The following is a 13,338-nucleotide window of genomic DNA, read 5'->3' on the forward strand; positions in this document are numbered from 1 at the left end:
TCTGGTGTTGTACAGCACTAAAAATAAGCTTTCCGAACATCGTGCTATTTAATGTAAAGCTTTTTATGTGCATTATAAGTTGTTCATTGAAATAAATTTATTTGATTTGATTTTGCACAGACTAGCGTATATACGTGTATATTAAAGAGACATAAGAGTCAATCAGGTCTTCAAATAAATAAATTTATTTGAATTCTTACTAGCTTTTTATATTAATTAATATTTTTAAAGCACAATTTAAATTAAAAATCAGCCTCTATTAATTACAGAATCCTTTAATTCGACATTTATGCAAAAGCGTATTTTCTGACACTTGAGCGAATATTTTTACCAGTTTGAAAGCTCAAATTTTAAGCTAGATTTATTCCCTCTAGACTTTTATTTGTTGACTGTTTTGCCGAATTTATTGCAGCTTTAAGCTCCACTAATAAAACTTAAGCTTCAAATAATCTTACCACTTTTTCATAAAACTTTATTTTTTACTGTGCTGCTGGATTAATCGCAACTTAAAGCTCATCTCTATGAACTTTAAAGCAGCCTTCCAGCCTAAGCGAGTTTTTTTTGTCAATAGAATTTAATTTTCTAGTGTGCTGTTAGATTAAACGCAACTCAAAGCTCCACTCTTTGATATTAAAAGGGACTTTACAATTGGCCTTTAGTTTATCGCAGTCATCTTGTCTCATTACTTACCAAATTAACTTTTGTATCCGTTTTGCGGCGTATCTTGCGACCCGGCGTCGCTGAGTTGGCTGGAATCGGCGATGCCACCGCATTCATAATGGCGGCCGAGCGCTGCAGCGCAGCTGCAATATGCGCCGTTGCGGCGGCAGCCGCTGCCTTGCTATGATGCGAATGATGGGAGTTGAGCTGTTGCTGCTGCTGCTGCTGTTGCTGTTGCTGCTGATGCTGCTGGTAGAGGAGCTGTTGCTGCTGTTGCGGCAGGGTGAGCAGATTGTTGGCAGCTGCTGCTGCGGCTGCCGCAGCGGCAACTGCTGCTGGTGAGGGGGAGGCGCCTGTAACGCCCAATGCGCCGGCAATACCAGCGCCTCCGCTCGCTGCCGTCGCGCGCTGCAGTGGCGTGCTGGGCGCCAATCCGTGTTGCAGCTGCGCCACCGGTGCCGGGACGGGGCCCGGGCCAGTTACCACGCTACCGCCAGTGGCTGGGATTGTAACGGCTGCGGTCGCAGCGGCCGGCGATGAGCGCGGCAGATTGCAAACTGAGTTGCTGTTGTTGTTGTAGCTGTTGATGTTGCTGTTCGTGTTGCTGCTGCTGCTGATGTTGCTGCTGTGCTTGTTGCTTGTGGCTGTTGCTGCTGCTGCTGCGGCTCTGCCGTTAGTTGTTGCTGTACCTGAGGCCCAATGATCTGGTAAGTCACCTGGGCTAAGCCTGTAAGAGAGTAGCAATAAAATTGATTTAGACATTAGTGGAAAGTTTTCGTTTTCATTAAATTTCGCAAATGTTGCGGCCTTGGCCTTGGCGTTGTCTGTCGCCCCAAACGCCCGAAACAAAATGCAAATGCTTTGCCCATAGGCCTCATTCTGTGCTCTCTGCGCTAATGTGCTGATTCGATTACAGGTTTGTATTATCTAATACATTAGCATGTGCTGAATCGCATAGAGAGGCTGACATTTGGGTTTATGTCTAGGCTAAGCCAAGTAATGTGTACAAATATTTACGCAGCTTATAGCTAGACTGTTTAAGTAGTTTGTGGAAGTGTCAGTATTTTAAAATTAAGTATTTCATTATTTATAATTCTTTTTTAAAATCAATTTAAAATTTATTGGACTTCTTTTATTAATTTATTATTGGACTTTTTTCTTAGTAAATTGAAAATATTCAAAAAAAAAAAAAGAAAATCAACAACCAAAAAGAAAGTATTTGCGCATTAGCAATGATCAAAAAATAATTTCTCAGTGTTGCCAGGCAACAATTTCCTACCCGCTGCCATGAACAGATTATAAAAAATAAAAATAAAAATAAATAAAATAAGTCCAGGAATCGCAACGCCCGCTCTGACTGCCACCCCCATTGGCCGCCCATGCCACATTCACCACAACGTGAGGCAAATAAATGTTGTCAGTTTTCGTTGGTTGCTTCCTCGTTGCCCTGGTCCAGCAACAGAGCCCAGAACCTGAGCCCGACACTTGACCAGACCCACTCTCCGTGGAATTCAAGTGGTCATCATCGTCATTAGCATTGGCTGCTGCTGTTGCCGTTGGCGTTGTCATGACTGCCTTTTGTCTTTAAAATGTTATTTTTTATTTTTATTCATTTTTCATATATTTTTTTCTGGCATGTATTTGCTTACGTGATTAATTGTTTACTTTGTGCGCCCAAAGTGTGCCATATTATTTGGTTTTTATTTACGTAAGGACCACTTGAAAAATTTGTTTATATTTTTCTTTTTAATTTGGATTTTAACGCCACTTTTCAAAAGCGGAAATTTTAATTGGGCCTGACATTTCGAACAGTATGCGGAAAATGTGGCAAATATTTTTGGAATGAAAATTTAGAAAACTTTAGCGAACTGAGCAGCTATTTTATAATGACATTATTGGAATTTCGCATGATTTTTAAATAATTTCTAAAGAGGAAGAATGCCAGAAGAATTGTTTTATTAAGAGAATTCGACAAAAGGCTAACAAACAAATTAAACATATTCTTTATGTGAAAAGTAAGAGTGTTGCGAAATACGAAAGTCGAAGATATATATATCCATAATCGAGATTATATATTGTATAATAATGTTCAGTTCAGTTCAGTTCAGTTCGTTCGACTGAAGATTTCGATGAATTCAATTAAAAGAAGAAGTTATTTATAATCATGGATTTGTATTCTATTAAATTGTATAATTAAATTGTTCACATGAAATTCTGGATGAGATAAATCGGTAGAAGAAGATGTTTTTAATTTTAACTGAAAAGACATCTCTTGATAACTGACATTTCAATTATTTGTTAAGTATATTGTCCAGAAATACGAGAAAAACTTCGAAAATACCAGAAAACTCGATTCGGCATTGAAAATTAGCATGAAAGTGAATTTAAATGTAATGGGCATAAATATATATAAAAAGTTCACAATTAGTTAACAGGTGATTCAGTTGTTCTCTCTCAGCGCTCGGCAAACAAAAGATTCGCATTGTCATTGTGTGTGTGTGTGTGTGTGTCAAATGTTTGTCGTGTTTGAGGTGAGGCGAAAGTTGTGTTAAACGTGAAATCGAGCGAATCTCTTTGCGATTCTCCGACTACAGACTGGCCTCTTGGGACTGCTATAAATATCGCGGCCCTCAACAGCCTACGATTGATAAGTTGTGAAATTAGCGCTATGAGCAATGCGATAGCTGCACATAATATACGTTTGTGTATATAAATAAATATATAAATGTGTAGCTATATATTTATGGCCTGGCAAAGTGCAAATAATGATAAGCACTGCAACAACAGCAACAGCAACAACAACAAGACAGCAGCAACTGCATTAATTGTAATTTAATTAATTAACGCTGCGCATTATATTCGCTGGCTTCTTTAATTAAGCGCGTCAATCATACGCCCCGTGCGCCAGCCACTGCCCAAATAGAATACCCTCTCATCATCATCATCATCATGATGATCATCATCTGCCTCACAGCTAGCTGGCACATTAATGTGTCACCCTGTCAAAGCAGGCAGCAGAGAAAACATAAAAAAAAGTGAGCCACAGAACGCTAAAGAATCTGCACAATTATTGCGCCTGTCAAGGGAACCCATCCGGTTGCCCAGCGGCGGCTCGGTGGGGCACGGAACGTGGCGGAGGTGCTTGTACGTCACTCATTTTCGCGCTTATTGCATTGGGCGGCCATTCACAATTTTTCCTCTTTTTTGCCTCTTTTTATTTTATTTTTTTTTTTTTTTTTGGCCAGCTGCCCGTCACCTCCACCTTTGGTTTCAGCTCCGCTCGCCCCTTGACTCTGAGTCAATGCACACTTTTTTGTAGATTCTTTTAATACCCTGCACAATAGCTGCGAATGGGTGGATTTAGTATATGTCTAAGGTGACTAGTAAAAGTATAGAATAGAATTTGGAACGTGCGACAAGATTTGGCATCAGTTTTGTTCATTCTGGATTAAATTTCAATGAAAAATAAAAGCAGCATCACCTCAAACACCTTAAATTTAAATTTCTATGTAAGAAACTAGTCTTTTTTTACAGAGTATTTTCATGTACATCATAAGCAAATACTGCGTTTAACCCATTCCTGCCGTTCTGCTCTGCTTTATGCTGATTACATCGCTAACTCGGGGCGTCCAGTGTCTGTAATTATTTTTGCTTGCATTCGCATTCGCAGTCGCAATCTCTTTGGGACTCGGGCGAGGCTTTTATTATGCATATAATGTAATTAAAAGGGAAGTCGGGATGTCGGGAAGTCGGTCGCTGGACACTAGCCACTAGTTGCCGGGTGGTCTCCCAGGTAAGCTACAGATATCAAAAACACAAAGCTGAAAATTCCTTAACGCTTCGCTGCCAGGGAGTTGTCTTTCAAGAATGGAGTTGAGATGCAGTTGAATTGACTGCTGGAACACTTGGTGGGCAGTTGAGAAGCGTTTGCTTCGCATTGTGGGCGGAGTTGTTGCAGCTGACATGAAAGCAGGCACATGGTCGTGGCTTAATTAACTGAAATCAATCGATGAAATTTCAACATGAAGCCAAACTAATTTTTCAGTATTTACATTTCGCACAACAAAGTGCAGTTTACAATTTAAAGGGCTAATATTAAAAACTTCCCTATATTAGGGGTTCGATATGTTAATTCAGCTTGAAAGTAGATTTAATTACTTGCAGTAAGCCAAGCTTCCAATTGTGGCCTCTTGTCAGCTAACTAACCAATAACTAACTATTTCAAATTAACTTTAAAATCAATTTATTTTTAAAGTTCTGTTTAAAGTTCGCATTCAGCTAAAACTGCATTATAGAGCTTTTGGCTATGAATATGCTTTATTGTCAAGCTTTAATCTAGAAATAAGCTTTATTGCTCACAAACAATATCATTGAAAGCTCCCTGAATATTAATAGTTGGAACTCGAATTATTGATATAAATATATATAGATAATCCATTTATCTCGACTCTCAGCTTTAAACTTTTAAACACTTTCAGACTCAATCTGTCACAATGAGCGCTAGACAAGGTCGTGCCAATGAATCATAAGAAATGTGCTCAAAATTCTAGATTACATTTATATAGATTATAATGGGCCACAAGGCATTGCCACCTTAAACACCTAAGCGGGCAAAGACAAATTGATAATAATTAACATAATAATTATGGCGATAATGATGATGATGGTGGTGGTGTTGATGATGCGGGCATAGCTTTGCAATCTGTACAGATTGCAGTCAACAACAAATTACTCATACGCACTGTATGAAGCAAGGCAGCAATTTTTCTTTTCTTTTATTTCTCCCGAAAGAAGCCGCTGCTGTTGCTTGGGGCAAAGCTTAAACATTTTGTGTTTTATTTATTTGATTTAGGTTTGGTCTACGTGAAGTTGGACTTGTAGGCAGTCGCCGCTGGGACGTAATTCGGTAGCTGGGACCCATAATGAAATGCCCGAAAGAGAAGAGATTTTACGAGCTACATAAATTATGCTGAAATTGTTGAAATTGCGCTGTCTGTGAAAAATAAAACCTGAATTGTGCACATGTGAGCTTTTGAGTTTTAGTGCCAAGCAAGGTGAGGCGTGAGTCACAGCAGTTTATTTTTTCTTTTTTTTTTTTTTTATAGGAATTGCTTCTAATTGATTCAAGTAATTGAATGTGCTGTAACTTGTAGGTCACAAATAGAAAACACGCACGAGTAGAGCTGCAGAGCTCGTAGCAAGCTGAGCGCTGCGTATTCAAAAGCTCACCAATACACGCACACCCAGGCACTACTACATGCATACATATAGATAGAAGCTTGCACTTTGAGTGCAACTTGAACACGAAATGTAACAATGATCCAATTTGATGGCCGCTGCTGCTGATGGGATTTCAGGCAGCAAGCAATTTCCCAACGCAATGCAACGCAAACAAACATATTGTCGATGTTGCCACTCACAATTAATTGCAAGCGAGTGAGAGTAATAACAACAACAATTTTGAACAATAGCAGACAGCTGCTAGTGACAACAGCAACGAACGCCAACGATGACAAGCGCTATGAAAATGTAATACAAAATGGGCAAAATGCAACTGAAACGACAACAGCAACATGACAAACAACAACAACAACAACAGCAACTGCAATTGCTACTGTGCTGACCACAATGTCAACGTAGGCAAAGTGCGCGACAATGTGGCTGACGTCCAGCAGCAACAGCAACAGCAACAACAACAATAATAACCAGAACAACCGCAACAACAACGATGACAAGAAGCACAACACACACAGTGCCGACAAAATGTCCACACTTTTGTTGTTTCCACTGTCAAGAGAACGTTTTAAATGTTGCCATTAAAGCAGCTTACGACTAAGAATCTTTCTATAGTAATATGGTTTATAATACTTATAATAATAATAATCCATTTCAAATTATATAAATTATAAATCCTTAACAGCTCTGAGCTAAGAAAATTATATAAACCTTAATTATATATAAAAATAATATATTTATATTATATTTTCTTTTTTTTTTTTATTCCTAAAATAAGAATCTAAAAAATGTTATGTTTATATTGTTCAAAGTAATACTCTCGGCGTTACCATCATAAAAATAATTATTTTTTAACATAATGTTTATGATATAACAAATTCTCATAAAAATCCAAATGTCCGTAATGATCTTGAATTTGTTAAACGAATATATACTTCTACTTGAAAAATGATTCACATTTTGGTTTTGCTTCCTCAAACACATATCCTTGACATCCATTTTTGCAAATATCATTTTTTTTGGAATTTCATGGAATGCGTATGACTATCTTGCAAGTGTTGACGCATATCGTAATGACAATGGGCGGGGTTAGCTACAAACTACGAAACATTGTATTGATACGTTTTATTGATAACTGTTTTATGTGGGGTAATTTTTTAACGATTACTGTGGATGACTAATTATGTGGGTCGCAGCTGGGTGGGCTTGCCCCAAAAGTGTGGCGAGTGTGTAATAAACATAGCCACAAATAATAGCATAATAATAGCAGTAGTAATAAAGTGAATAAAACTTTTATGTGTATAGAATTAAATACAGCTATCTAGCTAATAATTAAAATATTTAAAAATAATAATAATGAAAAATTAGACAAGAAATTTAAATATATTTATATTTGTGTCTAAATTAGATATTCATATTAATCGCTTCTAAGTACCATATTTTATCACGGCAAAAATACTTAAATGAGAGAATTAATAATACTTTTATGTTTGCTTAAATACAATATAATTATTAATTAATTCTGTGCAATATCATGGCAAAAGTAGTAACTTGATAACAAATTGGTTTATTTATATTAATCAATTCTATATACAACATATTATATCATATCAGCTGAGTGTGCTCTTAACCTCCACGGCAAATCATTTTGCAGTCTTTTTATGCACATAATTCAGTTGTTGTGCGGCTTTTCGAGTGTTTTTTAGCTGTCTGCCTCTTCAAACGACTGACTGACATTCATAATCACACACACACACACACACACACACACACACTTGGCACTTGTCTGGCCCCTAACTAAAAAAAAAAAGCTGAGCTAACTAAGCCGCCTCGCTCAGCTCTCGGCTATGTTTTGCCAGCCTCTGAGCAGCGCCCCCGCCGTAACCCCCCCCTTGCACCGCACAGCGCCCACAGCTGAGTCTGGCTCAGCTCATTTGCTCAGCTGTTGTTGTGGCTGTTGCGGCTGTTGTTGTTGTTGTTTATTGCTGTTGTAAGCCTGCATTTTAGCAACTAATTGTCTGTATATAAAACATATGCTTCAACGCTCAGTACAGTCAAGCTCTCTCTCTCTCTCTCTCTCGCTCTGCCTCTCTCTGCACCTCTCTGTCTCGCACGCGCTCAATCATTGCTACAAATAATAAAGTGGGTCATGGATGAAAGAAAAAGCGTTTTATAAAGTGGGTCATGAATTTTGTTTCACTCACGTTCAAGTGTATTTCGATTGCCGCTTGTTGTTACTCTTCTCCTTGTTGTTGTTTTTGAGTTTGCTGAATTTTTTTTTAAATATATATATAAATTTATTTTTTTTTTTGTGCAAAAAGCATAAAGTATTTTTATATGCTTTGTCGCATGATTCAGGTTTTTGTTTGCTTCTTGTTTGTTTTTTTTTTCTGTTGTTTCTTCCATTTTGGCGTTAGTTTTGGAGCTGAGTAGGTTTTTTATAAAATTTTTATTTTATTATTTATTTATATGTTGTTTCGTTTTGACTTTGTATTGAGACGATATAGCTAATAAATTTTTGGCAATGATAAAATCTATTTTTTTTGCCCAATTTTCAAAATTTGTACAGCTGCAATGGTTTTTTTTAACAAATTTCAATAAAATTTGGTAAACAAAATATTTTAAATATTTCCTCTATTGACTTTTTACACATAACGTCAAATATTTTAAAGTTAAAGTAAGTGGATTATTCTAATGTTGAAAAGTTTTCTTTTATATTAATAATTTTGAAATTGGAACAGTAAGAATTCGGTTAAAATCTTGTATATTATAAACAAATTTAAATTAAAATTAAATTCTAAAATATTTACCTTTAAATTTATTTTTTAATGTTTTCCAAAGTGTATTTTTTTTATATCTTTTAAAATAGAAATGTCGCCAAAATGTGCATTCACTATTTTTTATAAAAGTCAATTTATTATATTTCACAATTTTTTTTTATTTGATCTTAATTATATTGTTTGTTTTTACTTAAAAAAATCTAGTTTATATTCAGCTCAATTTTCAGTTAAATTTCTTAAAGTTTTTTATGTACTTTCTTAAAGCTCAAACTCAACCCTCGAAATATATTATTTATGTTTTTACTTGTTTATCATGACTCAATTAATTGACATTGATTTATGTTTCACATAATTTTGCTCTTATTATGTGAGTTTTGTCATTTTAATTGCTGCGATTCGAATGAACGAAAAAAACCGAATGAAAATCAGGAAAAGAGAGTGTTTGAGGAGGGGTTTGCGGTAGGCAGCAAGTGCTTTGATTCACTTTCACTGACTAATTGCCGGGCCATGCGTTGACAGTTTTCACTTTTCATTTAGCGCAAAAAATGAAACCAGAAACAACAAATTAACAAATGGGAAATATCAACAAGCGGCAAGCAAAAGCTGATAGGGCAACTTTAAGGCGACAAAGGTTTACATATGCATAATATAACAAAAAATATTTAAGAATATGATATGAGAGCTGTTTCTCCATATAATTGTAGCTCGAAATATGAAGTTTAAGTTGTCTCCATAAAATTATTGCCTTGCATAATTGCAGTATTTAGCGACACAATAATATCCATAACTGATCGTTATTTGTTTATTAAGTTTATCTTTATCTCAACCTCATATTAAGCCAGGTACTTACGGTACACTCAGTTTAAGTAATCATTAATTGTCGTATAAAAGTTATAAAACATCTTTTGTTTACAATCTTAAATCCTCAATTATACACTTAGTCGATTGTATCATGTTGTATCTGAGTGATTCAATAGTTGAAAATGTTATTTATAAGGCTTTAAGCACTAGCAGATACTCTCACTTGTTTTTTTTTTTTTTTTAAATAGCATTTAAACACAATACAAAATTTTATAAATTTATATTAATGGTCAAATAATTCAGTGAAATGTGCAATATTTTATGACATCATAAATAAGCCATAAAACTGTCTTATTTATTCATTAAAATTGGAAATAGGGATAGAAAATTGTTATTCTTGCAAAAATAATACATATGAAATCAATGATAATAATAACAATAATAATAATAATAATAATAATAATAATAATAATAATAATAATAATAATAATAATAATAATAATAATAATAATAATAATAATAATAATAATAATAATAATAATAATAATAATAATAATAATAATAATAATAATAATAATAAAATAATAAATAATAAATAAAAAAATATATAAATATATAATACAAGAAACTTTTTATGTATACAAAAAAAAACAATAATAGTTTTGTTAAATCAAGCCCGCAAAACTTTTATAACTTTTCGGTAATCTATGTGTTGAGTTACAGGGCATTTACAGGGTATAAACAAGATCTATACTAACTATCAACTAGCTTAAACAATGTAATAGACAAACAGGGTCGTTCTCTTTCCGGCATTTGAATGCCGCTCTCAGTCTCTATCTCTATCTCTGCCCCTCTCCATATATGTATTAATATATTGTATATAGTGTGACATTGTATAACCGGCCCCAGAAATCCACCTGCTGACAAAATGCACTTTGCCAGCTTGTTGTTGTTGTTGCTGTTGATGTCTAAGTAGCTGCAGTAGTCGTCATCGTCGCTATAGCGAAATAATGTCAGTGGGTCAGAGTCGATTTAGCATTTTGCGGCAGTCTATTGTTGTTGTTGTTGTTGTTGTTGTTCTTGTTGTTGCTGTAGCTGCATTGGCTAAGGTTACACTCGACTGAGGAACAGCTGTTTTGTGTGTGTGTGTGTTTGTTTGTGTTTGGCTGTACAGAATATGGTCACACTGAACTAACTGAATTGCTAGTTTTGTAACGGGGCTAAGGCTAATTTAAGCTGTGGGAGGGTAAGTCTGAAGCTTATCAACAAAATTGCAACTGTTGTTGTTGCGTGGGCGGTCGATTTGGGGGCGTGTTGCATGTGCACTGCTGCACGTGGTGTTTGGAAAGAAGCTGTTTGCATATAATACACCACATTGGCGGATTTGAACAAATACTTAAATCGACAGGAAATATAATTATTTCAATTAATTTTGGAAAGATTTGCTCAACAGTTTTAACAATTAAATTTAATTTGTACAAAATGTTATTTTTTCTCATTCTCTTGGCTGCGTTTCAATGAAAACGCACTGCAAAAATGTTATTTATGAGTAAATAAAATTTATAAGCTAACCTTCAAGTTGTTGTTGTTGTTGTTGTTGAATATGCTTCAATTTTTGCTGTTGCTGTGCATTTCGCATTTTGTTTACAAGCCATAAAGGTGACGACGACTCAGTTAAATGTGCAAATTTATTTATTTATTTATTTATTATTTTTTTTTTGTTGTTTTTGATATTTCACAGATTAAAATTTTCATGTGATTTAACTGCGTGCTTTTATTCTCCTTCTGGTCGCGAGAAATTTTCGATGGAAATTTTTATTGTCTTACTCACCTGTAAAGAAGAAAGAAAGAAAAAGTGTTGATTAAAATAAATGCAGTCAAGTATACAAGATAAAAAAAAAATCAAATGTAAACTTGTTCTTATTTATTCGCTTTGATAACCAGTTCTGAATATTATATTGTTTATTTTATGGAAATTTTTATGGAAATTATTATGGTAGAAAAAAAAAACTTTGATATGGCTTTGAATCTCTTTATCACTTGCCTTGTCGAGCGATCTCTGTCCACTATTATCTTTCCTTTGAAATTTTTCAAATTTATTTTTCTCTCTCTCTTTACTGACTCACATTTATTCATATATACGTATAAATGTTCAGACACAACTCTTTTTTTTTTTTTGACAATCGCCTAGAGAGGCGACATTATTTGAATACATGTATAAGGCAAAGAGCCTGGTTTAAATAGCTACAGAAAAGCTTAAAAAATCAAAATTTTTAAAAATAAAAACAAATATTTTTAAGAGTGTTTTGTATTAATTTTGATCAGCTTATAAGTCAATGCAGGATCTCTTTTGTATGAGTATGTAAAGTAGTATGCGAAAAGAAGTTTCGATAACAAGTCCAGCTATCGTTTCTCTCTGAACGATATATATCGAAGTGCATGGAGCGTATTTGCTAGAGCATCACTTGAATGACGAATAAATGTGAACAAGTTAAGTTTAGACAAGTTGTAATTCCATACAGATATCTTGTGCTAGTGTATTAAGTTGAGTCAACATTAAAAGCAGTTTTCGATAACAATTGAACTTATCGTTTGTACATTTTATGTGAAAATATAAATGTGAACTAGTTGCCCAACGGGTATTTGTAAAAAGTACAGCATTTATTGCTAGCGTGTTCTAATTTATTGCTACCATTTGCTTTAAGGTATTTCATCCTTCAGTTGGCTCATATACCCTTTGTTAAATGCTATGCTCCATACATTCGCAGTTTGATGTTCAATATTGTGTTTCAAACTAAATCCAACATGGTCTTCATACTGCGCCAATGTCTGGTGTATCTCGTAGGCCTTTTGGTGCCCCTTTTGTTGGGTTAGGTTCGGTTTGGGTTCTTCTGTTCTGTCTGTGATTTTTCTACCGGATTACAATTGTTTACACACACGACTGCACATTGTCACAGTTTTAACAGTTGCCACGGCGGTTGCAATTGTAGTCAGACATGACGCCCCCATTTTACTCTTGGTCCTCGTATATCCTTTTAAGCCTGCCACGCCACACACACACCCATACAGATGTAATTGTGCGTCTTCATGTGTGTGACTCCTGTTAGCTGCCTTTGGTTTTTTTTTTTTTTTGTTTGCTCAAAGTATAAGTTTACAACAAGCGCTCTGCATACATATATCCTGCTAAATGTGCGTGTGTGTGTGTGAGTGTGTGTGTGTGGGTATATATGGCTGCCACTTTGTCTAACATTTCACTTGATATTCCGCCCGCCGCTCGCAAATCCCCCCCTCCTACCTGACCAAACGCAATTGCCCAGCATTTTGTATGCTTTTCAACTTTACATTTGCCAGTGAGAATTTAATTTTTTTTTCTGCTGTTGTATTTTTCCAGAGTTTTTTCAATTTTCCGCTCATGTGGCTTCCTGCTCACAGTGTGTGTGTGTATGTGTGTGTGTGTAGGTGTGTGTTTCAGTCGTCGTTTGCCTTGTTGACCGATATGAGGACGGGGTATTGCGGGAAATTCCCCATTATCAGTTGAGCTGTATAAACTACTAGCTTTTCCGATTTTTTCTCTGTTGGTTTTTCGTTTGGTTTTCGACAGTTGTTTGACTTGAACGGCAGGTGCACTGGACAATCGAACAGCTAAATCAATAAGCGACAGATATATTGTAAAAACATTTTTATAGCTTGCAAATGGAAATTCTTTCGACAATTTGAGGTTGACATACATAAATCGGATACCCAATGGATACCCAATGGATACCCAATGGATCAGCTACAAAATACTTTCAGAGGAACTAAAAGAGAATTTTTTGAATTCTGGGCTTAGATATAAAGTATGTGCAAAGTTTTTCTTTTAGAA

The 13,338-nt window shown here is 35.2% G+C and overlaps 1 protein-coding gene and 1 long non-coding RNA gene across 4 annotated transcripts in view; one reads left to right on the top strand and one right to left on the bottom strand.

Moving 5' to 3' along the window:
• The window catches only part of tai (taiman), a 107,814-nt gene that overhangs the window by 14,905 nt on the left and 79,571 nt on the right, over positions 1-13,338 (bottom strand). For all 3 annotated transcript variants that reach the window (XM_070208956.1, XM_070208955.1, XM_070208957.1), the window contains exon 3: positions 691-1,387. In XM_070208956.1, the coding sequence (XP_070065057.1) occupies positions 691-1,387 (697 nt within the window). The remainder of the gene's footprint in view (positions 1-690; positions 1,388-13,338) is intronic.
• LOC138911280 (uncharacterized) lies at positions 4,190-6,582 on the top strand. Its single transcript, XR_011416764.1, has 3 exons — positions 4,190-4,453; positions 5,513-5,684; positions 5,766-6,582. It is a non-coding gene; the product is annotated as an uncharacterized lncRNA (long non-coding RNA).

The sequence above is a fragment of the Drosophila virilis genome, chromosome 4 (assembly GCF_030788295.1).
Source record: "Drosophila virilis strain 15010-1051.87 chromosome 4, Dvir_AGI_RSII-ME, whole genome shotgun sequence".
NCBI lineage: Eukaryota > Metazoa > Arthropoda > Insecta > Diptera > Drosophilidae > Drosophila > Drosophila virilis.